At 46.0% G+C, this 25,242-nt stretch overlaps 2 protein-coding genes across 6 annotated transcripts; one reads left to right on the top strand and one right to left on the bottom strand.

Moving 5' to 3' along the window:
* The first annotated feature begins 425 nt into the window (after positions 1-425).
* shc3 (SHC (Src homology 2 domain containing) transforming protein 3) lies at positions 426-13,774 on the top strand. Of its 3 annotated transcripts, none has more exons than XM_029168679.3 (13): positions 426-1,398; positions 3,099-5,674; positions 7,504-7,574; positions 8,443-8,506; positions 8,964-9,122; positions 9,354-9,407; positions 9,496-9,547; positions 9,630-9,759; positions 9,935-10,088; positions 10,202-10,295; positions 10,381-10,572; positions 10,763-11,082; positions 11,161-13,774. In XM_029168679.3, the coding sequence occupies exons 2-13, from the start codon at positions 5,042-5,044 to the stop codon at positions 11,287-11,289; spliced, it is 2,052 nt and encodes a 683-aa protein (XP_029024512.1). In that variant the 5' UTR covers positions 426-1,398; positions 3,099-5,041; the 3' UTR covers positions 11,290-13,774. The 3 variants fall into 3 exon arrangements, with proteins under 3 accessions (XP_029024512.1, XP_029024514.1, XP_029024513.1); XM_029168681.3 differs by having other exon boundaries at positions 9,003-9,122; XM_029168680.3 differs by lacking the exon at positions 426-1,398 and having other exon boundaries at positions 2,886-5,674.
* Positions 13,775-13,828: 54 nt separating this feature from the next.
* LOC114866660 (sphingosine 1-phosphate receptor 3) lies at positions 13,829-23,532 on the bottom strand. Of its 3 annotated transcripts, none has more exons than XM_055513210.1 (3): positions 23,363-23,532; positions 21,924-23,159; positions 13,829-14,316 (listed from the first exon to the last, which is right to left on the bottom strand). In XM_055513210.1, exon 2 carries the CDS (start codon positions 23,080-23,082, stop codon positions 21,946-21,948), a length of 1,137 nt encoding a protein of 378 aa, XP_055369185.1. In that variant the 5' UTR covers positions 23,083-23,159; positions 23,363-23,532; the 3' UTR covers positions 13,829-14,316; positions 21,924-21,945. The 3 variants fall into 3 exon arrangements, with proteins under 3 accessions (XP_055369185.1, XP_029024516.1, XP_029024515.1); XM_029168683.2 differs by having other exon boundaries at positions 21,924-23,162; XM_029168682.2 differs by having other exon boundaries at positions 21,924-23,197.
* Positions 23,533-25,242: the final 1,710 nt, after the last annotated feature.

Consider the following 25,242-nt stretch of genomic DNA (forward strand, 5'->3'; position numbering starts at 1 on the left):
TTTGACAGTCCTGGCCTGTTTACAGTGAGGTTTATTACATGGTGTTTGCACATTTACTGCTTTCCAAAGCCTTTGAATGTTCCTTGCAGTGCATCATGGCATTATATAGTACATTTAAACATTAGGTTTTCTCCCATAGTCAAAGCCCAAGGTCATGCAAAACATTTAAACTCAGGAATGGATTATGCCACTGTGGGAGGTAAGATTCCTTTCAGCCACCGAATACTTGACATTTTGATTGCATCAATAAAAACCCTAAACATAAAAAGTAAATTGAAATACATACTGGCTTTTGTCATATCTGACACAAATGCAAGCACGGATATGCAAATGATGAAACAGCCAAACCATTTCAGCTGTCACAGTGCCTTCCACAACTGGAGCCACAGCGCCCTCTTGTGATACAGGAGCACCATCAAACATGAAACAGAAGGGACTGAATTGCAAATAAAAATAAACATAAATACAAATCTTGAATCAGGCATTTTATATTGTAATATTGTGCAGATAATGGGACAATGTCACTCTTTGGATAGAGATCTTCTGAGGAGCAGAATAAATGTTTTAAGTAGAACAGCAATGTCCAGAGTGAGTGGGGTGGCATTAATTATCCCCCAGTACCCGGTTCGTGTATCATATAATGGATCAATCCTTGGGACTGCTAAATGCCCAGTTGCCTCCACTCATCTTCGAAAATCAGGCGTGAGTTTAAAACATATTTGGAAAAAAGAACCGCTTATCAGAATGCAACGCTAACCGTGACCATGTGAATATAAACGCTCATGTGTCACTGAATGGCTTGCTAAGAGTAAATAACAGTCACGAGTGGTCAGATCCTATTTCCACGTTACTTAACGGTGTCCGTACAGAGAAGCGTTGTTTTTTGTTTTTACTACTTCTTCGTTGTCTCATTGAGATGCGCCAAAACAGAACGGGCTCAGTGCTGCCCCCAAAGGCCGAACAGCAGAAGACACCCGCTGCTAGCAAGCAGTTAGCGATGCGGCTGCTGACGGGACAGCCGCATTAAAGAGCGTATTTTGCATTTATTGAGCAAATAATAAAAAAGATGAGATTAATGTTAAATTGTAATTAAAATATAAACAAGGGTAAGCGGGAAGACAATTGATTGTTCATTTTATCAAAAACAACGTTTGGTTTAATAGCTTACCGATTCGTACTAGTGTAATATTAATGCTACATTTTTTGCCTGTACTCATAGCAGTCGTCTCTCTATCTGCCCGAGTAATATATTTGATTGCGAGACATATTTCCTGATTATTATGATTATTATTAACTAACGTTAACCTTTAAACGGGGCATCACTACTCACTTTTAACTTGCACGAGCAATGATTGACCGCCTTATGTCACGTGACCAGAAAATAGGCCACAAAAACAGGTGAGTAATATTATGGTTTCAAATCAATTAGGTATTTTTTAGTTCTTAAATTTAACGATTGAAATTATTACATCACCACACTTTATATAAGTAGGCTATAACCATATCTATCTATCTATCTATCTATCTATCTATCTATCTATCTATCTATCTATCTATCTATCTATCTATCTATCTATCTATCTATCTATCTATCTATCTTACACATTTCTTGCAAACAGCAACAATAAAAATTCATCATTCAATTTATTTCTATTTCCTTGTTTCTTTGTGAATAAATCTCAAACACTAGCAACTTGAATCATAAGATAAATCTCTGGAGATATCATAGTGTATAAGGAATTTAATAACAAAAACAGTTGCATGTGTCTGCCCTTTCTGTTACACTGGTTATTTTGTTTCTAGCTAGTCTGAAAATAACTCTTGCTTTTTTTATGTTTTTGGTAACCTGGCAACAGTAGTCAAGTAGATGTGTCTGCTGCTTTCCTTGCCAATGGATGCTCTTTTCCTCTGTCTCTCCTTTCTTATCTGCTCATGGTATATGTGTGAAATTAAGGCTCTTATATTAAATTCTATGTGTTTCTACTCATTACATGCGGTTAATCTTAAAACTGTATCGCTGTGGTATAGGCTCATCTCAATAAGCTAATTCAACTGAGTTTGATTCTGTTGCGCCAAATTTGATGTAGAAATTGACAGAAAAGAGTGAAGAATAGAGAAGTTCATCAGTACAGGTCGCCCAAAGGTCTATGGTAGCATAACGTACAGTAAGGGAAGGTCATAGTCATCTGAGCCAGCTCTAATGAAAAGCAACTGGTTCTACAAGAGCTCTCCTATGTCAGAATTAATACTTTTATATTCTCATTGCACTGTAAATCTTTTCCAGTCAGTGACCTAGTGTATTATTTATTAAAAGCCAACATGTGACGTGTCCACAGTTGGATGCTGTCATACAAACAGGAAGCTCCATGCTGTGCATCCTACTGGATCAACCCCCACTGGTGGACCGACGTGTTCCTTAGCTTCTTTCAATGCAGATCCCAATAAGCTAGAATTTCCCCCCAGTAATTAGCTCCTATAATTTTTGTTATTAGCATATTGTTGCCCTTTGCTTTCTCTCAGTGGTACTAAAGAAATAGTGGGTGGCCCCAGGATCTGTGGCTTCTGGAAACACCTGCAACAAGAGCAACAATATTTGAATACAGTCATTATTAAAATGAATCCAACAGCACCACCTAATTTCATATTAGCTAAAAATATATTGTCATTCAACCAATTATTTAAAACACTGCTGGTAATTTTACCACAGAATCAGCTTATATCGTAAATATCTTCTTTGCCGCTATAAAAAAAACTGTCATGATCAGTGTCTCACAGTTAGAGTCAAACAGGAATAATTAGATCATTTTTCAAAACATAAATGTTTCAATTATGTGCAGTCATACCTGCCAAAATATATTTGTTGGTGTATATTATATGCCTTTGTGCATATAGACAGTAATTAAATGTATAGGTGGTAACTGTTCACATGAAAGTGGAAAAAGGCTGATAATGGTGACAATCAAATTCACAGGGGTGCTGGTGTTACTTCTGTCTTTTGTTTTAAGAACCTATTCAAATTTTTTTTATTTTTAACAAAACATGGTGGAGTCACATTACGCAAACATCTCTTTTCTAATCATAAATGTGGATTTTTGAAGGGCATTGAAGAGAAAACAAAATGTACACCTGCATTGGAAATGGTCTCTTCCACTATTCTGCAAGCCTCCCCTGAATGAGTCATCCAGGCGGCTCCTCATTGGATAAGACCATGCCATCCCTAGGGATTGCCTTGCAGAGGCAGAAAGGCCTTGCTTCCATTCACAGAAACATTGGTATGCCAGCCTGCTATTTCATTCACATAAAAGGCTAAATATTGCATGCTTTTTTGTCCTTCGCTCTTTTTCTCCTTTGCCTTTTTCCCTCCTCTTTTGATTTGCGAGGGCTTGTCTTCTCTTCCCTGCTTTTGTTTTTGCCTTTGTTTCTGAGGAGAGGAGGCAGACGTGCTGTCTTTTTTTTCTATATTTGCCAGGCAGGAAAGAGAGATGTTGGGAGGGACTGCAGTGCGAAATCCGCAGCAGAATGAGAGCGGAAGCTGCTTATGAATGAGTGTCACTCTTTCGGCTTTGGTAGATGCTCCTGAGGACATTTTACATGAATGGTGCCTGGCTGTGTGCTTTCTGCTACCAGGGAGACAAAGATGCTTCATTGCTGCTGGTTTAAGGAGACTCTTGGGCTTTTTCTTTCACCCTTTCGGTTGTGTCATTGATTCACCTGCCTGAGAATCATGTCGTTCGTACAGTTTGTTTTTAATCTCGGAAAATTTCAGTATCTTTTTGCAGAATGTGGATGATTTAGCATCACATTCGACACATTGTGACAAAATAGTGTTATTTTAAAAAGTCATTAACTTCTGCGTCAGTAGCTGATTATAAATATTTTGGCTCAAAGAAAACAAGTGTAGTGTGTAACTGTAGGATTTGACCAACCTCAGATTTAGAATTTGCAGCTATTTTAAATTAACATGGATATTAATGAAACATATTTCCAGTTATTTTAAAGTTGTACTTTAGCGTGATTTATGGATTCTTGTCGTACACTGTCTGAGGATAATGACACATTTATTAGTTTTATTTTTAATCAGAGAAATGTGCTTTGTAGCAGGTACTATGAATGTATCTTTCAGTTAAATGGATGCTAGTTTTTGCCTATATTTAATTTATTAAAATGTCTATGCTTAGATCTACCGTCCTTGTATTATGAATTTTATTGACTTGTAAATTTAAGACATAACAGGTGAGAACACAAATTTGAACAGATTATTATATATATATTTTTTTGTAGTTAAGTAGGTAATCTCTCTTTCTTCATTTCCGTTTCTCGGAAAAACAAATGAGAGAAAAAGACGACTAACAGACCAAATTTCAGACTGGGGAATTTAAAAATTGATTGGTCCTAGTGTGCTGTAAGTGGGAGGTTTTTTTCTCCCTGCAACAGGAAGTGATTTGCAGTGTTCAGCAAGCCTTTTGTTGAGAAGGTTTTCTCAGATCAGTGAGTCATGCTTTAGCTCTGAGCTGGCAGGCAGGCAGGCAGGCAGGCAGCAGTCAGTAGAGAGTATTTGCTTTTCCCTCGCAGTGTCCGTGATCATCGGCAACGTAGACCTCTCTCTCTGTTCTTGTACTTTTTGGGATTTTCTGAGGCAGAAATCGGCGGCATCACCACTGGACACCAAACCAGCCAGACCACAACACTGGCAGCCTTTTTTTTCTTCCTTCCATCCTCTGCGCCCCGTGCTTCAGTTGTGGGTGTCCATGGATTGTATCTGTGTGTTGCTCTCTGAAGGACTGGATTGTGGCTCTGGATTTGACTGAGCGACGGCAACGGCGGCGGCGGCGGCTCCACACCAACAGCACCGCTGTAACCTCAATACAGAAAATTACAGTCAGGTGGCCTGTGATTTCTGAACGACATTCGCTGCCTCTGCTGCTGCTGCTATGTTACAAAAGAGGGTAATCAGTACAGCTCAGCCACGTCTGCCAGCACACTTGTGAAGGAGGCAGGCTGTGCGCGTCAGTTGGTGGAGGGAGGCAAGAGAGAGAAGGGTATGCTTCACCGTACCAAATACAACCGCTTCAGGAATGAGTCAGTGACATCCGTCGATGAGCTTCTCCACGGCCTGTCCATGAACCCCAAGGTCTCGGCCTCCCCGCATTCTGCAGCCGAGACGTCATACGCGGCCCCGACTGAGGTCCAGTCCTCCTCGACCACCGGTTCCAGCACCCCAACCAGCCACGGCTCCGAGCACCTCGAAGATGGAGGCACCACCCTCTGCACCCTCATCAACAAGGTGTCCGGCCTGAAATTCAGCAACTCGGGCAGCTTGCTGGGCATCAAGGGTCTGCCCTCGGCCGTCAAGGACCTGGCTGTGTCAAAGCTGCAGGGGGGCGGGGGCTCGGGCTCGGGCAGCGCCGGCAGCCCCAGCCCCGGCGCGGCGGCGGCGGCAGCGGCCGCCTCCGGCGTGGGCGGCTCTCTGTGCAGCCTGGCCTCTCACTCGGCGCCCTGCTCGCAGCTGGAGCCGGCCGGCAACATGAGCAAGAAGAGCCGCCTGGACGAGCCGCAGCCCGGCGGAGACGCCTGGAATCCAGGCGGCAGCGGCGGACTGGTGAACAAACCCCCCAGAGGATGGCTGCACTCCAATGAGAAGATCTCTGGCCCGGGAGTCACATACATCGTGAAGGTTGGTGGTTGTTTTCGCCTCCCTGTGCTTCAGTGCTGCCTTCCTCCTCCCATTCTTGACCCGTCTGTGCCGTTCATTCAGCTTTTTAATGGTGCGAGTGTAGCGACCTGCAAGGAGGGATATGTAGGGGGGATGTACATCACAACATGCCTTTGAGTGGGTGTATGCTGGTTGGCTATAGCTTAAGAAGCAGCAACCGCACAACAGACATTGGCAAATAGACATGAACTGCAGAGAGAAGTGAAAATAGCCGTTATCTGTTGTTTTGCACTCGTAGAAATATTAAATTGGAAGCTGTTTCCTGCCTTACCGTATGTGTGTGTGTGTGTGTGTGTGGTGCTTCTGTAACCACGGCGATGGGTTCTTTCTGTACATTGCGCACCCCCTGCGAGCTCCGCGGCAGTCTCGCGCTCGCCGGTAGTGAAGCGGTGCAGACGCGGGGGGAAGGAGCCATCGGCAGATCTCATGTCGGCGCCGCTCCGCCATCAGACGCGTCCTGCAGGCGCGCGCGGCTGCGAGCGCTGCGGATGCCATCGCGCCGGCAGTGAGTCACTACCCGAGGAGCGGCGGTGCTGAGCCCCGGCCCCTCCGAAGTGTGAGGTGCATGAAAAGACGGGGCGAAGCCTAGCGTAATGTGGCGGCCCATTGGCCTGAGGGTGTGATCCGCGGCCGCCCTGTTGTTTATGGGCCACATTAAACCCAACGCTAAATTTAGCTCCAGGGGCCGAATGAAAAGGGCTGCAGTGCTTGGCGAAATAATCAAGTTACCCCAGGATGATTGGCATCATGTGACACCTACTGTAGCCGGCCCCAACGAGGCCCACGGTATCTGTGGCCGGCGTCACATTGCATTGGCTGCATTAAAGCCGAGGGCTCCTGTTTGTACAGTCAATGCTGCTGAAAGCATCCACGCTGCGAGAGGGGAAATGGATCCGCCCGGCGCCCCCCTGCCCCCCCCTCTTCCTGTGCTGTCCCGCGTGTTTGCTCGGCGGCGTCCCACTCACAGCACTTTTAATCAGTGTCATGTGGTCACTCCTTGCACATCATGCACCATTACCCTAAAGGGACACTGGGACGGTTTGAACTTGCACTTTTGAGCGGCACCAGGTTTGTTGAGGTTAGATATCAGCGGATCAGCCTCTGGATCTGGGCCTTTTCACCTGATGCTGCTGATGTGCAGTGTGTATATGCTGCACAGTATGTGAAGGACCTGAACTACTGTAAACGTGGTGTCTTTACTGAGCTGTATAAATCCAGAGCTGACGTCTCGCTGTTTTCCATGATTAGTGAACGTTATAGAGTGAATCACGTCCTTGTTTGTGTCCGTGTCGTGCTCAGAATAGGTCCGTGCCAACAGTGTCATACATTTGTGGCTGTGCCGAACTAACTGCTCTAAAAATAGGCCACATTTAAAAAAATGCGCAGACATCGTGTTTGTTCGCTGGTAATTAAATGCTGGAGACGAGGGGCCTCCGAACAGGAGCAGGTTCTTATTATATAGAAGTAGCTTTAAGGAAAACTATAAAAGGTGGAGCATTTGCTGGTTGAATGACTGGAATGGGGTTCGTTTGTCGGTGATAAATCTTGACACATCACAACTTCTTTCTTCTTGTTCTCTGGAACTTTTGCACAACAGTTACTGTAAAATAAAAAAAAAACAGTGTCGAAATGCTTTGATACCTAAATAGGAACAATGAAGTTACGTTACAGTTAAAGACTTAATTCTATTAGAAACATGATAGTATTTTTCCATTTCATGTCACAAACCTATATTTGACTGTCACCTCCACCACGTTGTTGACCTTTGGCCGTTCTCTCTTGTTTTTCAGTATCTGGGTTGTATAGAAGTCCTTCGCTCCATGAGATCCCTGGATTTCACCACAAGGTCACAAATAACGAGGTTTGTTCACGTTTTCTACCAAATGTCCTTTTAATATGATCCCACAAACAACAAACATGATTTTGGCACCAAATAAAAGTAGAATAATACAATTATCCCAATTGTATGTTGTAGAACATTGGAGAGAGACTGAGTCACTGTCTATCGCTTAACCAGAAGTAAAAATAACAAGTTTTTTTTAACAGGAAAACAAGTGTTATTGCAGTTTTGCTGTTTTTTTTTATCACAATCAGTTGCCATAGAATTTTCTGTTACTCCATGTGTGTCTCTAAAGCCACTAATCATTGTGCAGCCAGTCGACACACATCAGTGAACGGGTTTGTGTCATGTTCGCTTTTCTGCTCGACTTCCCGAGGCCAGTCCAGAGTTAATGTCGGCCCTGCTCCCAGCGGGGGGCCTTGTGCCCGTCCCGCTCGCGTGATGGCGGTGCTCCCTAATAAAAGGAGACGCGGTGAAACAGCGGTGAAAACAGACGGCCGCGTGTCACCGTGCTATTATTAGGTTTCCTCTTTCATTCGGTCGCTGTTGATTTGTCCAGCTGAAAAGATGCAGATGCGAACGTTTCTGTCTCACTTTCTGTGATGAAATCAATATCCCCTCGGTCCCTGGGGAGTCTGACATTTTTGCATCACACTAGCTCTATTTTTAGACACCGTTTGATCCTCTTTTTACTGTCTCTTTCATAAAAACGATGGGATTGTGACGGCGGCTACAAATAAAACAGCTCCTTTGGAGTTCACAGTGACTGGGTTTAAGGAGGTGCAGCATGTGCAGTAATCCCTATGGCACCATAGAAAACAGTTTGAATGCACGGGGTGTTGACTTTATGTGTTGTGTGGTCTTCCCTGTGCTCTTCCACTGACTCCAGAGAAGCCATCAGCCTGGTGTGTGAGGCTGTTCCAGGGACCAAGGGAGCTCTGCGAAAGAGAAAGGTACATGGATGATGAGATAAAGATGGAGCCATCACAACAGAAGAGTGAGCGAGATGGAGATACACTGTATAGAGATATTTATTTACACTTCCTCTTCTATTTATAGCACCTCTTTCTATTTCTCCTCTAATCCAGCTTTTATGTAAAAAGAGAGGGAAAAGTGAGATGGATAGAGACGTGAAGACATGAGAGAGAGGTTGTTCTTAGAGAGGCTGGAGAGAGAGATGAAGAGGTGCGGGTCTGCGTGTGCGTGGGCGTATCCACCCACCCACAATGCTTTGCACACCATGCACACTGCCTGGTGACTCATGTAGTGCACAGTATCTGATCAGGAGGCTGAGGCGGCGCGTGTCGGTGTGATTATTCGTGTGTTCGAGGTGTCCACACCGAGCGCCATGAAGCCGCGCGCCGCTCTGGTCAAATGTTTTTTTTTTTTTCATGAATAATATTGTTGCAGTCGAAAGACGTGTTACATCTGCGTGTGTGCCCGCCTCAGCCACCGTCCAAAGCGCTGTCCAGTATCCTCGGCAAGAGCAACCTGCAGTTCGCTGGCATGTCCATCAACCTGAATATCTCCACGAGCAGCCTCAACCTGATGACGCCCGACTGCAAGCAGGTCAGTCACAACGAGGCCCGTCGAACACTGACGCTGGTTGTTTCTGTGTGTTTGGAAACGTGCAGTGTCCATTCATGCATTCTTGATACGAACAGCAGATGGCGCCAGAGCAACAGAAACCAAATATTTGCGCCGTTTTATCTGCAACCATTGATCAAATTTTTATTCTCTCTTCTTCTTCTTCTTCTTCTTTTCTTTGTGTTTTTGTGCCGTGTAATTTGCTTCTGGCAGATCATAGCCAACCATCATATGCAGTCCATCTCCTTCGCATCAGGTGGAGACCCGGTAAGAAATTCAGTGCTACACTACATATAAACCATTGTCTATTAGGATTTTCTAACCTCCTTTCTTTTCGTAAACCTCTTTTTTTTAGGATACGACCGATTATGTTGCCTACGTAGCAAAGGACCCTGTGAACAGAAGAGGTAGGAGGACTCGTTACGTTAGACTTTTGAACGTCTCACAGGCAACATGCTCATTCACACGTGCTGCTCCGACCCTGTTCAGCATGTCACATCCTGGAGTGCTCCGATGGTCTGGCCCAGGACGTCATCAGTACCATAGGCCAGGCCTTCGACCTCCGCTTCCAGCAGTACCTGCAGTGTCCCTCCACTAAGATGCCATCTACACATGACAGGTGAGTGGCCCATGACCCCCGGACACACACACACACACACACACACACACACACACACACACACACACACACACACACACACACACACACACACACACACACACACACACACACACACACACACACAGTGACAGAAACAGTCAGGTCAGCTCAGATGCATCCTGTGTTAACTCAGGGTGTTAAACATGGAGGAGCTGCCGTGGACAGAGGAGGAGGAGGAGTCAGCAGAGCATCCCTACTATAACAACATCCCTGGCAAGATGCCGCCTCCCGGAGGCTTCATCGACACGCGGCTGACCAATCAGAATGCAGCACCTGATGGATGCCAGGTACAACCAGACAGACAGGCTTCCATTGATTGACGGATCTCTTCCTGACCTATACCACCCACCACAGGGTGTTTTATACAAGCTTAGCTCACAGTTTGTCTGCGTGTCATCAGGTCGGGTCGGGCTCAGTAGATCAGACGTATTACCAAGGACGCCACTGTGGAGACAACTGGGGGGATGAAAGAAAGGCCATATTCATACAACAGGGTAAAAGAAGTCACATCCAGCTTAAGAACGTAATGTGTTTCATCAGCCCAAACCGGTGACTGTGATTCTTTCTGCTGCGGCCCAGGGTCGTTTGATATCAGCACTCTGCCTGAGATGAAAGGTCAGGCGTCAAAAACCGCGGAGCTGCCCACGTACGTGAACACGCAGCAGATTGACGCCCAGGTGCTGGCGGCGCTTCAGGCAGAGGCAGATCATGTGACTAAAGACATGGCGGCTGCAGCCAAAGACAGTCCACCGAAGGACCTGTTTGACATGAGTAGGTGATCCCAGTACGGGGGGTATCGGGGTTCGCTGAGTCAGCAAATTGATTGATTTGCTTGATTTCATTGAGGCTATTTAGGATTAATCAGTTTTATTGATAGAGGTGTGCTTTAAAAATAGCCTACATCAAATCATCATTCTTGTTATTGATGCTTTTGCTGCTGCCCTTATTTACTTGACACCAGAGCCCTTTGAGGACGCCATCCATTCCCAGTCCCATCCGCTGGCCAAAGGACAAGCCCACGTGTCGAGTCTCCACAAGGCGGCGTCTGTGGACAGCTCCAGCCCCCTCCTCGTGCGCTCGCTGGCCCTCCGGGCCCAGGAGGAGCTGGAGGGCCAGGCGTGGTACCACGGCAAAATGAGCCGGCGCGACGCTGAGAAGCTGCTGAAGGACGACGGGAACTTCTTGGTGCGCAAGAGCACCACCAACCCAGGGTCCTACGTTCTGACGGGCATGCACAACGGGCTTGCCAAACACTTACTGCTGGTGGATCCCGAGGGCACGGTGAGAGGGGTTAAAGGTCACGCAGAGTGGTACCCTATGAAAAGGACGCACTTGTCTCACCTGTGTCTCTCTTTAAAGGTACGGACGAAGGACCATATATTTGACAGCATCAGCCACCTCATTGGCCATTACCGTGACAACAATCTGCCAATTGTGTCCGCCGGGAGTGAACTGTGTCTCCTGCAGCCAGTTGGGAGAAAACAGTGATGACCGCAATGGCTGATGGGAAATCCCCAAGCTCTGAACAGTCTCTCTTAGCATCCTGGAACTTGAAGAAGAAACACGAAGAGAAGATGTTTAAAGGCTCAATGCACTGGAGACACTGGAAGGCGCAAGATTTGTTTAAGCTAAAAAAATGATTTATAGAACTTTTATTTTGTTGTGATGACTGAAATGATATATTTTTGCGAAGACATAGGTGCATTTGGACATACCATCTTGATTTGGTGTATTAAAAGATAAAGACAATTGTTCTTGTAGTTTAGATGAAGTGCAGATCAAACCTCAGAGGGGTTAACAAGAGTATTTTAGAATAAAAACCGAAAAGATTTTAGTTTTGTCTGTCAAGCACAACCCATTTCTACAGGAACTGTCGAGGTCGAGGAAGGAGAACAGTTTGCGAGAACAAACGCTGTTCCTCGTGAGTTCAAGGGGAAAATGTCTCGGTTTGTCAGTTTAAGAAATCTGCTTTTATTGGGGATCGGGACCGGATGCGTTTTGCTTTGCAGTGTGTCGGGATGCAGACATCCTCCATCGTGCTGTCAGTGGCTTTAAAGGTGATCTTTTGGTTGAGTCCCTGCAGTTGCCTGACTCAAACTGGCCATTGCTCGTAGACCTTGACACCACTTTCTTTAAACGAGGTGCTTGTGTATGCTGACACTGTAAGATATTTATGCTTTTCAACCGGCGATTCTGAATTGGTTCCCTCCTTTTAGGTGTGTAGTCAGCCATTAGTTTCGGGGCTTGAGTCGCGCAATGGATATTCTCACGTTCGTAACGGATTTATCTCCTTCATTTGTGAACTTTGACGAGTTATTATTTGAGCGACCATGAATGAAGAGCACAACCAGGAAGTATCAGTGGTACGATGACAACTAACCAGTGTGGTCACATGTAACACGTTCACCTTAAAGACCAAGCTCACGCTTGGTGTAAGACCACCTTCACCCACTGCTGTTATTTCTTAGTGCGTGGACATCTAATAGGAAGATCCATTAGATGTCGTCACATGACCTGTTTACCTGTCAGTCACACACTTAAATTCCCCTCTGATCTCTTATCAGTAGCAGGACACTGCAGTACTTGCTTGTGTACTGCTTTAAATACAACACAACAGGGATAATGTGACCCAACAAACCATTTTTGCTTGACAGGTCACAGCTAATTCGCATTTTGCATCGTGGCTGTTCCTCAGAACAGCTCACTGTATTTAGGTTTGACCGGCTGCTCGGAACAGCCAATCCGCTGACGGACTCTTTCAAATGCTCTCATCCTCACTATTGTCAGAACTCTGATGGATACCAAATGAATGGGGCATTGTATTCGATATGCACTGGACCACTTCAGTTGAACCAAAATCAGCATGTGTTCAATGAGTTTGACAAGACAGATGCAATGTAATATATCGTGCCTGTATTTTGCTGCAAGAGGGAGTGTACAGTACACACATCACAACACTGCGTAGTGCTGGGATCATTATAAAGATATCCTTACCATCATGGTTGAACCAGTAAAGGGTTTCCTTTTATTCCTTGTGTCCCACATGGTTCCTTTAGAAGAGAGTTTCTGGGAGAGAGGTCAGAAGAAAGGTTGCAGGAATCGTTCTTGCCTGATGTTCCCCACGAGCTTTTACTTTTTCTGGTTATTTGACATAATTTCATCAAATCTGATATCTTGGGAGAAGAATTAAATTTCTATGAAGCGCTATGCGTAATGTGGCGAATTTTGAGATCGGTGTTTGTCTCAAAAAACAACAAAAAAAGCTCATTTGTACGATTGTCTTGGCAAAGCGTGTCCAACAGAGCGTAGACTGAGCGTAGATCGTCAGAAAGGCTGTATATACAGTGTGTATATATATATATTTATGTATAGTATATACAGTCTACGCTCTGTAGACTGTATATACTGTCTACACTGTATATACAGCCTTTCTGACGATTACCAGTAAAGTAACGCCAACGAGCATGCTGGGAACTCAAACGAGAACACGGCTTCTTTCCCAATTTCTGTTGATGAAAATGTGCCTTTTATTTGTCGTTTTTATTTCTCGTTCTCTCTCTCTCTCTCTCTCTCTTCAAAGTGCAATAGCGGATCTTCAGTTGGGTGTGCCTGTACACTAGAGGTCGTGTTTCGCCCTGCTGTGCGTAGCTGCTTGAGACCATGCTCTCTCTCTCTCTCTCTCTCTCTCTCTCTCTCTCTCTCTCTCTCTCTCTCTCTCTCTCTCTCTCTCTCTTTCTCTCTCTTTCTCTCTCTCGCCCTCCCTCTCTAATATATATATTAAATGTATCATTTCCAGATTCTGAGTATAAATCTTTGAGAGGGAATCGCACAGAATCTCACTATTTTGGAACAGTTATAGGGGAAAAAAGGAAATAAAAACACAAGTCCAAACGATGTTTACAGATTTGATCTTTCGGTTGTTTGGGTTTATCACTATTCTGTATGACTGTTGGCAATAAAAACGTGAATGTGCTGAGTGGCTTGTTTGTGCTCTAATGACACAGCTCAGGTCCCGTTAGGCAGCGCATCCAGAGACACGTTCACAATTTTATTCAAAACTCATGCAGCAGCGTTCACTCCCACTATTGACCAGCAGATGGCGCCAGTACATTACAGATGCTACTAATGTGGCGTTAACCAGAAATGTTTCATTTTCGACAAGATACAAAAAAAGGTGGAAGACTCTCCCTCAAATTCACCACTTACAAAGCAGTTGTTATTCCAGTAACTACCCAACATACCATATAACTGATAAGATACCAAAGCAAAACATAACAGAGTAATAAATAATTTGTTTTTACATGCAATTGTTTACAGGCATTCCAAATTCTATCATGTTTGTAACAATATAACACCTCGCTTTATTAAGTGAAGTGATTTTTTTTTTTACCAAGGTAGCTACATGCATATGAGCACCAGCACCATTCATTTCATGAGTAAGGAAATACTGCACAGCTTATGATTCTGCATATTCATACTGAATGTGGACATTTAATGCACTTATTGTTGGATTGCCTTATATGTATTTTTTTTTTTTTTTTTTTTTTTTTTTTTTTTTTTTTTTTTTTTTTTTTTTTTTTTTTTTTTTTTTTTGTTCTGTCCAGCAGTTAAGCAAGCAGCATATATTACGCTGAATGCCATATTGTGATGGACAGCTTTGCTTTAACAAGAAGAGTATATATAGAATATATATACTCTTCCTGATTTATGGTTTATTTAATGGTTTATTTAGCTAATCCAAAATGTGTGTGATGTTGCTGTGTTGGTGGACAGGTTAGGTTTCTGCTTTAGGGTGTGTATGCGGGAGGGTGGGGGGGGGGGGGGATAAGGGGTGCAACCAGCTGCTGAACCCAAGCAAATCTGTTAAGTAAACAATCGGAGCAAAAAAATAAATAAATAAGAAGCATGGATGTACCTTAGGCTAACACATTCATAACTAAACAATTTTTGTACTGTGGTTTACCTTGGAGATTAATACTAATACCAATAATAGTGCTAAGGTATGTGCACATACTAATACAAACATATACATACAATATACATACATATGTGCATTATTATACATATCCCATACTACTTAATAAAAGTCATGACATACAACACCACAAATTCCATATTCACACATTATTCATATCGGTAGTGATAAGTATCACTAATACTTACAGTTGGATTTGGAAAGTGTCCCACTACAAGGTTAGTAAGGCTGTAGCTTAATATTATTCACCCAAAGGGTGAGGCAGACGTTGGTGCATGAACAATGCCACTTGTGGAAGCCAGGGTGATGTGAGGGGCTCCGCCACTACGCCCATCCAGCAAGCAGAGGAAGGAATCCTAGCAGCCAGGGAGCCCACACACCTTCAGTTCCAGGAGGGCAGGTGTTGCGACCCAAGCCGCCCACACAGAGCCCCCCAGGCAGAGCTGCAGCAGCCACAGAGACAGCACCCGAGGCCAGAGTGGGCCACCGGGGGTCAACGCTGTCCGCCCCATGAGAACCAGGGGCAAACGCTCCCCCCGGCGGGAGGGTCGGCCTGAAAGAGTAGAGCCCGAGGACCCACGGTCCGTAGGGAGCCCGCCAGAAGATGCCCCCGCGCCCAGAGTGGGGCCCGCCCCCAGCCCACCACCCCCACACGGGCGGAGCGGGGCCTACCCCATCGGCCCGACCTCATCCCCTGGCGCTACAGCGGCCTGCAGCACAAGGCCAGCAATTGGTGGGGTCAGCAGAAAAGAGACCACCCAGGCAGACGATCATCGTACCCCGGGCGAAAAACCGGACCCCCCACACTCCAACCGCACCACACGCATACCAACTCACACAAACACAGACGCATACACCCATCCACATGTGCAACACACATCATCACATCAACACACACACACACACACCATAGACTCTCTCACAACAAACTAGTCAATCATACGTGAACCAATGCACTCTCAGAAACATTCTCCCACCCACACCATTCGCTTGATCACATTCGTGGGGAGGGTAGGTCTCCGGCCTGCCGTCCATGTGGCCCCAGGCAGGGACCGCAGCTCCTCCCGAGCCCCGACCAACCCCCCCAACCCGGGGGAGGCAGAGGGCAGTAGAAATAGGTACCCCAGAACCCTGCAACCCAGCTTGGACGTGAGTGTTTGGAACTAAAGTGCACTGAAGGTGGGTGACACCTCCAGGAGCACAACCGCTGGCTGACGGTGTGTCCCCCGGACAGTGCCCCCCCTTCGCCCTAAATGTCTTTTTGCAGTTAAAACTGGGTGGTGATCTCTCCATCAGGGCCAGTGGTCGAGGCCACAACTGGCCTGAGCCCCAGGCCCCAGTGAAAGAGCCCACCCCCGGCCCTAAATGTATGTGTATGTAGCTAAGTATGAGGAACTTTGGGAGATACCCAATTCTCCGGGGGGTCCAGCAGACAGAGCCATCAATGGGAAGTCTACTGGCCCCCCCGGAAGGAGCCCCCAGATTCCTGGACAAGTGTGTATGACTAATGCAATTAAAACTGCAGAGCATCCCACTTGGAAGGGACGGAACCACTTCCCAGTAGCCCTGGTCCCTCCATCAGCAGGACGCCCCTTGCAGACCTAAGTGGATGAATGCGGAGAAATGTAGTTGGGAAGCAGAGCACCAGGGTCCGCAGAGCCAGGTTCCCGACTGGCTCTGCTACCTATCCCACCACCCCCCACAACCCCCAGCCAGGAAGGGACAGCCGAGACCCAGGGACCGCAGTACTACTGCCCAGGCGCCACACGCAGCACAGCCAGAGCCATCCTCACCCTTCTTTCACACTTACCCATTCTCTCGCTCAAGTATGCCCATGCTCGCCCCGTGTAGTGTGACACTCAAACCCACACACATACTCTGCGGTTGTGCATTGAGGGCCAGCCTCCGCCCAGGGCCCAATGAAGGTTCTAGCCTGAGTAGTCCGCCAACCCCCCCTGCAACAGGCCCGAGCAGTTACCAGAGGGCGTCGGACCGCTAGGGCAGGCAGCGCCCCACCCGAGCAGGGGCAGCGCCCCAGGGGAGAGACACCCCTCCGGGCACAGGCAGGCACCCCCAGAGGGAGTCCCCCCGGACGCAGGTTACCCAGGTCTCCACCCCCAGGTCCGCCCCCGCACACCGGCAGGGAGGCCCGCCTCCGGCTCCCCGGAGACAGGCACACGCCAACCCTCAAAATGGTCCCACCCCGGCACAGGGCCGCCGGTCCCAGCAGCCACCACACCCCCACCGCAGGGGACCCATGCGGCCAGCCCTGAGTCCACCAACCCGTCCCGGTTCCTTAGGCAGGCAGGCACCACCAACCACCAGTCACCCCCCCACCACTGTGCCAGACATGACGCAGCACCCGAGCCCCACGCATCCTTACCTGGAAATGGAATCAATCAGAGTATAGTTTTGGTCATTGATTTGATGAAGCAGACAATGTGTCTAAGGTGGTATAATCTAACAAGCCGTTCAGGTATTGAGTAATGCTTAATTTTTTTTTTAGTTTTCCAGTTCATGAGGATGATTTTCTTTGCGACACAGAGGGCAGAAAGAAGTGTGTGTGATGAGTTTGTCTCTAGATCAAGCCCACTTAGATCTCCTAGAAGACAAAGTGCAGGGGCTGCTGGGATTGGACAGCTTAACTTGGTTGACAGGTGTTCACATACTCTTTGCCAAAATTGCTGCACAGGTGAGCATGACCAGAATGCATGTAGGAATCTATCTGCTGTGTTATCTGTACAGTGAGGGCAAATATTTGAGTTTGTGAGACCCATTTGGAACATCCTTTGTCCTGTATAGTGAGTTCTATGAAGAATTTTGTATTGTATTAGTTGTAAATTTGTATTTTTTGTCATTTTGAATAAATTAGAACATATGTTATTCCAGAACGTGTAATTAGTGGTGATATTGAGATCAGCTTCCCATTTAGAGATCGGAAGGCTCACTGTCTGGTCTACATTGGAAATTAAGATATAGATTTTGGATACTGTCCTTTTCCCTGATATATCAATAAGTCGCTCTATTACTGGTGGTGGTTGCATGTGGATGGCAGTATTCTTACTTTTTGCATTAAGTATTGACTTTAGTTGTTGGTATTCTAAGAAATTGGCACTAGTGATTTCATAGTGAGACACTAGTTCTTCAAAAGAGGTAAACTTGTCTCTTGTGAAAACATGTTTCAGATGTGTTATCCCTTTGATATGCCAAGTTGGAAAGTGTATTGCCTTTTTGTTTTGTATGATGTCTGGATTGTTCCAGAGAGGTGTGTTTTGGCAAAGAGTAAGCGAAGACCCATTAATTTTAAGAAACTCCCACCAGGCTTGCAGAGATGCTTTTATGCTAATGTTCTGGTAACAACTATGATGTTTGATTTTGGTGCTGATAAAGGGCAGATCTGCAACTTTAATATTTCCACAAAATGTTTGTTCAATGTCTATCCAGGAGGAGTCTGCTGGCATGGGTTTTATCCATTTGTGGACATGGTTCAGTCTATTGGCAAGAAAATAGTGGTGGAAGTTAGGTAGTTCTAGGCCGCCGCAGCGTCTGGATTTTTGAAGAGTTTTTAAACTAATTCGTGGTGGCTTGGTTTTCCACAAAAACTGTGAGATGTAGGAGTCTAATGTCTTAAACCACGCCTGGGCTGGCTGAGTTGGAATCATTGAAAATATGTAATTAATTTTTGGCAGGATCATCATTTTTATGGTGGCAATTCTTCCCATAAGTGAAATGGGTAAGGACTGCCATCTTTTGAGGTTGGCTTCTATTTGTTTTAATAATGGATTGTAGTTTAGATCAATAAGCTCTGATAGCCTAGACGACAATTCAATGCCCAAGTATTTAATGTTTCCTGAATGGAGTGTGGTAGAGGAGATGTTAGTCACCTTAAGGTTAAGTGGTAGCACTATAGATTTGGTCCAGTTAATAGAGTACTCTGAAAGTCCTGCGAATTCATCTATGAGGCTGATAGTTGTAGGAAGAGACGTCTGTGGCTCAAGGAGAAACAGTAACACATCGTCAGCATATAAACTTATTTTATGATTTACTGATTTGGTCGATATTCCAGTAATTCCTTCATGCTGTCTTATTGCTGCGGCTAGAGGTTCAATAAATATTGCAAATAGTGATGGGGACAGTGGGCAGCCCTGTCTTGTCCCTCTATGCAGATTAAACCTTGGTGAGATCTGGTTGTTTGTTCTGACTGCAGCGTTTGCTGAGTTGTATAATATTTGGATCCAGTCTATGAATGTTTCCCCAATGCCGAATTTGTGCAGAGTGGCTAAAAGAAACTTCCAGTTTACTCTATCGAAAGCTTTTTCTGCATCTAAGGAGACGATGGCTGTCTCTAGTTTATGGATGGTGACATAATCAATTAAATTAATTAGTCTGTTCATATTGTTTGTTGACTGTCTACCTTTAATGAAGCCTGTTTGATCAGAGTGAATTATATATGGAGTGATTTTTTCTAATCTTCTAGCAAGTGCTTTACACACTATTTTTAGATCTACATTTATTAGTGAAATTGGTCTATAACTCGATGGGAGTGTAGGGTCTTTCCCTGGTTTTTGGAGCAGGCTTATGAAGGCAGAATTCATATTTGTGGGTAATGAATGTTGTTGTTTAATTTCAGCTAACATTTTGTAAAAGCTGGGTGCCAGCATGGACCAGAACTCTTTATAAAATTCAGTTGGGAATCCATCTGGTCCTGGAGCTTTTTTATTGGGCATCTCCTGCAGAGCTTCATGTAGTTCTGCCAAAGATAACAATGAGTCTAGAGTTGTAGATTGTTCTTCATTTAGCTTTGGCAGTTCTAGTTTATTCAGAAACGCCTCTATGGCTGAGGTGGGTGGATCTATTTGGGACGTATATAACTCTTGGTAAAAGTTTTTAAAGGTATCATTTATTTCATGGGGATCACGAGTAATGTTGCCTTCCTTATTAGTTATTGAATGGATGATTTGTTTCTCTTTATTATGTTTTAATTGGTTAGCTAGAAATTTACCACATTTATTAGCATGGTCAAAGTTCTCCCAGCGTAATTGGTCTATCTGAAACTGAGTTTTGCAATCAATTATATTATTTAATTTCAGCTTTAGATTCTTTAGGTCTTCTAGGACATCATTGGTTGGAGAGGCTGCATATTTAATCTCTAGAGATTTTATTTTTTGCTCTAATTCTAATTCAAGTAACATGTCCTTTTTTTTCTTGTGTGATGAATATGAAATAATTCTACCGCGCATAACTGCCTTCCCAGTCTCCCAAAGAACACAGGGTGAGATTTCCGGTGTATCGTTGATTTCTATAAAGGTTTTCCATTCTCTCCTTACATAACTGATGAAGTCTTGATCATTGAGTAATGATGTATTAAACCTCCAATTCCTGGTTGATGGTGTGGCTGTCTTAATCAACGAAATGGACATTGGTGCATGATCACTGATTGTGATAGAGTGAATATTGGTGTCAGAGACATCTTGTAAGACTGAGTTATTTACTAAAATATAATCTATACGGGAGTGAGAGTGGTGAACTGGTGAGAAAAAGGTATATTCCCTGGATGTAGGATGAAGAGAACGCCATGTGTCACAGAGACCAAAGTCATCCATGTACTGTTTTAAGGTCTGTACTGATTGCCAGTTCCTGTTGCTCACAGCTTTGCTTAGCCTGTCCAACTCTGGGTTAAATACTAAATTAAAGTCCCCTCCTACTATAAGTTTGGAACCAGAGTGAGCAGACAGTGATGTGAAGAAGCTGTGAAAGAAAGAGGGGTCGTCAGCATTAGGGCCATACACATTAGCTATGCAATATTCAATGTTTCCTATCAAGATATTAATGATTATATATCTCCCTTCTGGATCTACAATGGTATCGTTATGCGTAAAGTTAATCTTTTTATTTATCAGGATGGCGACCCCTCTTTGTTTAGAATTGTAACCGGCTAAGTAAGCATGTGGGAACTCTGCTGATGCCAGAGTGTAATTTATAATTTTGGGAATATGAGTTTCCTGTAGTAAAACAATGTCTGCTTGTAGGGTTTTCAAATGGTTAAATATTTTAAATCGTTTCTCCTTCTTATTGATTCCACGTACATTCCAAGTGACAATCTTCAGTGGTGTCATATCTTACCTGACTGCTGTGGATCACTAGTCTTGTGTGTATGTAGTGTGACAGACTTTAGGTGTGTGGTTAGCCTTAAGTACCTGTGTATTCTGAGTTGTGTGTTACCTATGTATGTGCACGTGTTTCCCCTGTGCAGTAGATGTTTGTGTGTGGCTGCTGGAGGGCTACATAGCTGGCTGACTACGTGGGAGAAGAATAGAGAAAAGGATGTAGACAGTGTGGAGTGAAAGTAGGTGAAGGAAAAAGAGTAAAGGGAAGGAAAATTAAAGTGAAAGGAAAGTGAGTGATTACGTATGGTGAGCGCTTTGCAAAGTGAGTGAGTGAGTGACATTAGAATGACAGTAAACATTTATATGAAACATCTGCTAGAGAACGAGTTTGAATACTGGATGTAAAGTTATAACACATAGTTGCATTGCATCTATTGTTTTTTTTTAACAAACCTTTTATATTAAACCATTGTTTTTACATACCACCTGCTAGTACAGCCACGGAGTTGCTTCCCGGTCCCGGTAGAGCTCTCCGTTGACGTACAGTTTGTCGACGCTGATGACAGCCCTGCAGCCTTCTGCCATGAACCTCTTACGGATGGGGAACAGTCGGCGGCGGCGGTCGAGGATCTCCTTGGGGAACTGGTCGTTGACGCTGTAGTCGGTTCCCTTCAGCTGTCTGCCCCGGCTCTTAACCAGTTCCTTCTGCTTAAAGTCATGAAACTTGGCAACGATGGGTCGAGGACGCTGGCCATCCGGTCGTCTTCCTCCTAGTCTATGCGAACGGTGGAACGCCATCTTGTCAACAACTTCCGCTGGGATCTTCATCTGTTGTTTAATGAAGTTTTTAATTGTGGTTTCCGTGTTTTCCTCCGCCTGTTCTGGAATCCCCGAGAACACCAGGTTGTCCCTCATGCTGCGGGCCTGCAGATCGATGATACCTTCTTTTATTTTTTTATTTTCGGCCGCTAGCTGAGCCACATCCTCCGTCAGGGACTGCACCGTTCCTTTCAGGCAATCCTTATACATATAAGGATTGCCTTATATGTATAAGGACGTAGATTACTTGCTGATCTCCTGGGGGGCCGGTGTGGCCCCGTCCGCCACCGCTAACACGTCACTGTCCGCCGTGTCCGTCCCCTGCTCCTCCTCCACCTGCGACGGCCTGGAGCTGGGCTGGTTGGGGTTGTTCTGGCTGCTCCACGACCTGCTCCTGCTGCGGCTGGGCTCCAGGGACCGCCGGTTGCCGCTGTCGCCGGCCGACGCCTTGCCCCCGCGGCAGGCGCCGCACGCCAGGCCCAGGAAGGCGCGCCTCATCTCGCGGCTGGCCAGGGTGTAGATGACGGGATTCATGGCCGAGTTGAGCACGGCCACGGCTATGAACCAGTCGGCCCTGTAGAGGACGGGGCAGCCCTTCGCAAACGCCACGTCCACGAGTAGCAGGACGAAGATGGGCATCCAGCAGGCGATGAGGACCCCCACCACGATGGTGACGGTGCGCAGCAGGGCCATGGCGTGCTCCGAGGTGCTGTGCTTGCTCACCTTTTGGCTGCTGGATTTTACCAGGACGTAGATGCGGACGTAGAGGACGGTGATGGCTACGAGCAGAACCATGAGAAGTGTGATGCAGAAGGCCAAATACTTCTTGGTGTAGAGAGGGAAGATGATGGAGCAGTCCGGGAGGTTGTCCAGGCAGTTCCAGCCTAGGATGGGCAAAGCTCCCAGAGATATGGCAATAACCCAGCAGATCCCAATGAGCAGAAACACTCTGTAGTTCTTTTTGGTATCGTAGGGCCTCATTTTGATCATAGTCAGATGCCGTTCTATGGCAATCGCTAGGAGGCTTAAAACGGATGCACTGAGTGGCACAAACGTGCTTCCCTCTCTTACGAACCACATAGTGGTCGACAGCTCGAAGGTCTTCTCCCCTGACAGGAGCTGGTTGACCAGGTACGCGACTCCGGCCAGCAGGTCGCACAGCGCCAGGTTGCCAATGAAGTAGTACATGCGGTTGTGGAACCGGTGGTTTCTCCATATGGCCACCAGCACGGTGAGGTTCTCCAGGACGATGACGCAGCAGCAGACCACCAGGAGCACCACGGTTGTGGGATCCCCGGTGCCGGGGCTCAGGCCGCCGGTGTCGCGGTGGTCCAGCTTTCCTGTGAAGTTGTAGTGGAGGTATATCTGCTGGTTGATCATCTTCAAGGCGCCAGCTGCTGACGCTGGATGTCAGAAGGGAGCGAGGAGGTCCACGGTCAGCTGATCCACGCGTCCAGCTGCTGAGGAAGACGTGAGACTCAGTTTATTGTCTTGTCTGTAAAGTGGCAAACACACAATAGCTTTAGTGTTATATTTGTGAAAAAAAAATGTAATGAAATCCGACCCAAAATACTGTTTTAAAGACGTGAACTGTATTTTACGCGCAGTTTACGCGCAGTTTACGCACGGCATTCTTTTAATTCCCCGCAACGCAACTTACCGCGTAACGCTCGCAGGTCGAGTTCACGTCGAAGTTAAAGCCACGCCGGTGGACGAGCATGTCATCACCAAGCAGTCGATGCCTCGTCCGTCCTAGTCTTTGATGGGCAGCTTGAAATCCTTCTCGCTCGGTAGCGGAGAGCAGCTCCGCATCTTTAAGTGAGGTCGAGGCAGCCGACGCTCGGCTGGAAGTCACACCCCCCCCCCCCTCCCTCCCTCCCCCGCAGCCCGGACGGAGCGGGGTCCGTCACCCACTCACCACAGAGCGCGTCCAGCGCTGCAGGTAAGTAAAAGCGGCGGTTTTTTACAATAAAAGCCTGACCTGTGTTTGTCCCACATGCGTAAAAACGTCCAGCCCGCACAACTCACTTCATTCCACTCTTTGTCTTTGTCTTTTCAACCAAAACTCTTATCCTCTGGGGCTTTTCTGGTTTTTCATAGTTCGAGGTAAAACATTCACATCACACTCTTGCTTACACTTGTAACGTTTTAACATAGACATTTAGGTGCCAGGTCAATTAGTCTTTAATTGGCATAGTTGGGGTCGAGCCCCTCAAGCATTGTTTATTCAGCCACAGCCACAGCTTAGAAAACCACACCGCCGCTTAGAGCAGATCTTTGGTGATAGACTGGATGTTGCTTCACTCAAACAGAAGCTTTCTATCATCGCCCCTAAAGATCTGCCTGGCTGCGCATTTAATGATATTGGTGAGTTGAACAATAGCCTGCAGTGTGTAGTTCCCCCTGCTGTGCTCTTACAGTACAGTAAGCCGCTGTGACTGCAGCCCGTGCTTTGTTCTGACCCGTGTTTGTGACTTCATATCCGGGAAGGATGGGCAGGGCTGGCAACAAGGAGGACTCCGATTCTGGGGGGGCTGATGATGACTCCCTAAAACAGATGTGAAACCTCTGCAGACACTTTGACTTTACTGAACTACAAAGTCACCAGCTGGAATAGCAGGCTTTATTTTTAAATGTAGAACTTGCACCAAAAATAGTGATCTCTGTGAACTAGATGCACGCTGACTCAAGCACTAAGAGAAATAAAAAGGATGAATTCCCACATTTAGCGTTTTTGACTCACCCCAAACAAAGCACATATTGTACTGTATCACAGACCAAATCATTAAACAGTAGATCTGCTCCGGTGTCAGTAGTTATTAACCCTGAGGAATGTTTCGTGTGGTCCAATAAACAGCTGTGGCCTGGCACCGGTCCATTTGCATTGTTACAGTCATTTCCTGCAGGTCACACTGTGCCAGCAGCAATGGGAAAATCTCAGGGAAAAAGCCAAATAGTTACTGCGGACCCGCAGCAAATCTGGGACCAATCACAGAGTGGGTCTGTGCGCGGGCAGCTGGATTAACAGACTGGGAACATGGTTGGAAAAACCTTGGGTTTTTCAGCAAACTACAGAGATGTGGAGCCTGCATCTGCATTTACATAAACTTTAGGCCAAATGTGAAACCATCAGCAACTACAACCCCATAATATGTGGTTAGACTGGGTCTGTGCGTGTGTATTCATAGACTATTGAAGAGGCGCTTGGGTGGAGGGTTTTCACTTCAGCAGGACCACCCTCAGATGTTACTGTGGAGGCGGCCACATCTTTGGTTTCATCCAGCCTGAATTTTCCTCTCGCCTTTGTCAGCGGGACAATAATTAACGTTCTCCACAGCTGCCAGTTTCCAGCGCGAGACGCTGTGCGTTTCCCCCTAAATCATCAATCATCAATGCAGCACGTGCGCATTTCCCCCTATTCTGATGTTATATTATTTGCCCGCGAGCTGCAACCCTTCATTTAGAAGCGCCGTATAATAAAAGCACCCCCTCCCCCGGAGCAGATGACCTCACAGCCGGTAAAAGTACCAGCGAAAGTTT

The sequence above is a fragment of the Betta splendens genome, chromosome 12 (assembly GCF_900634795.4).
Source record: "Betta splendens chromosome 12, fBetSpl5.4, whole genome shotgun sequence".
In the NCBI taxonomy this organism is placed as follows: domain Eukaryota; kingdom Metazoa; phylum Chordata; class Actinopteri; order Anabantiformes; family Osphronemidae; genus Betta; species Betta splendens.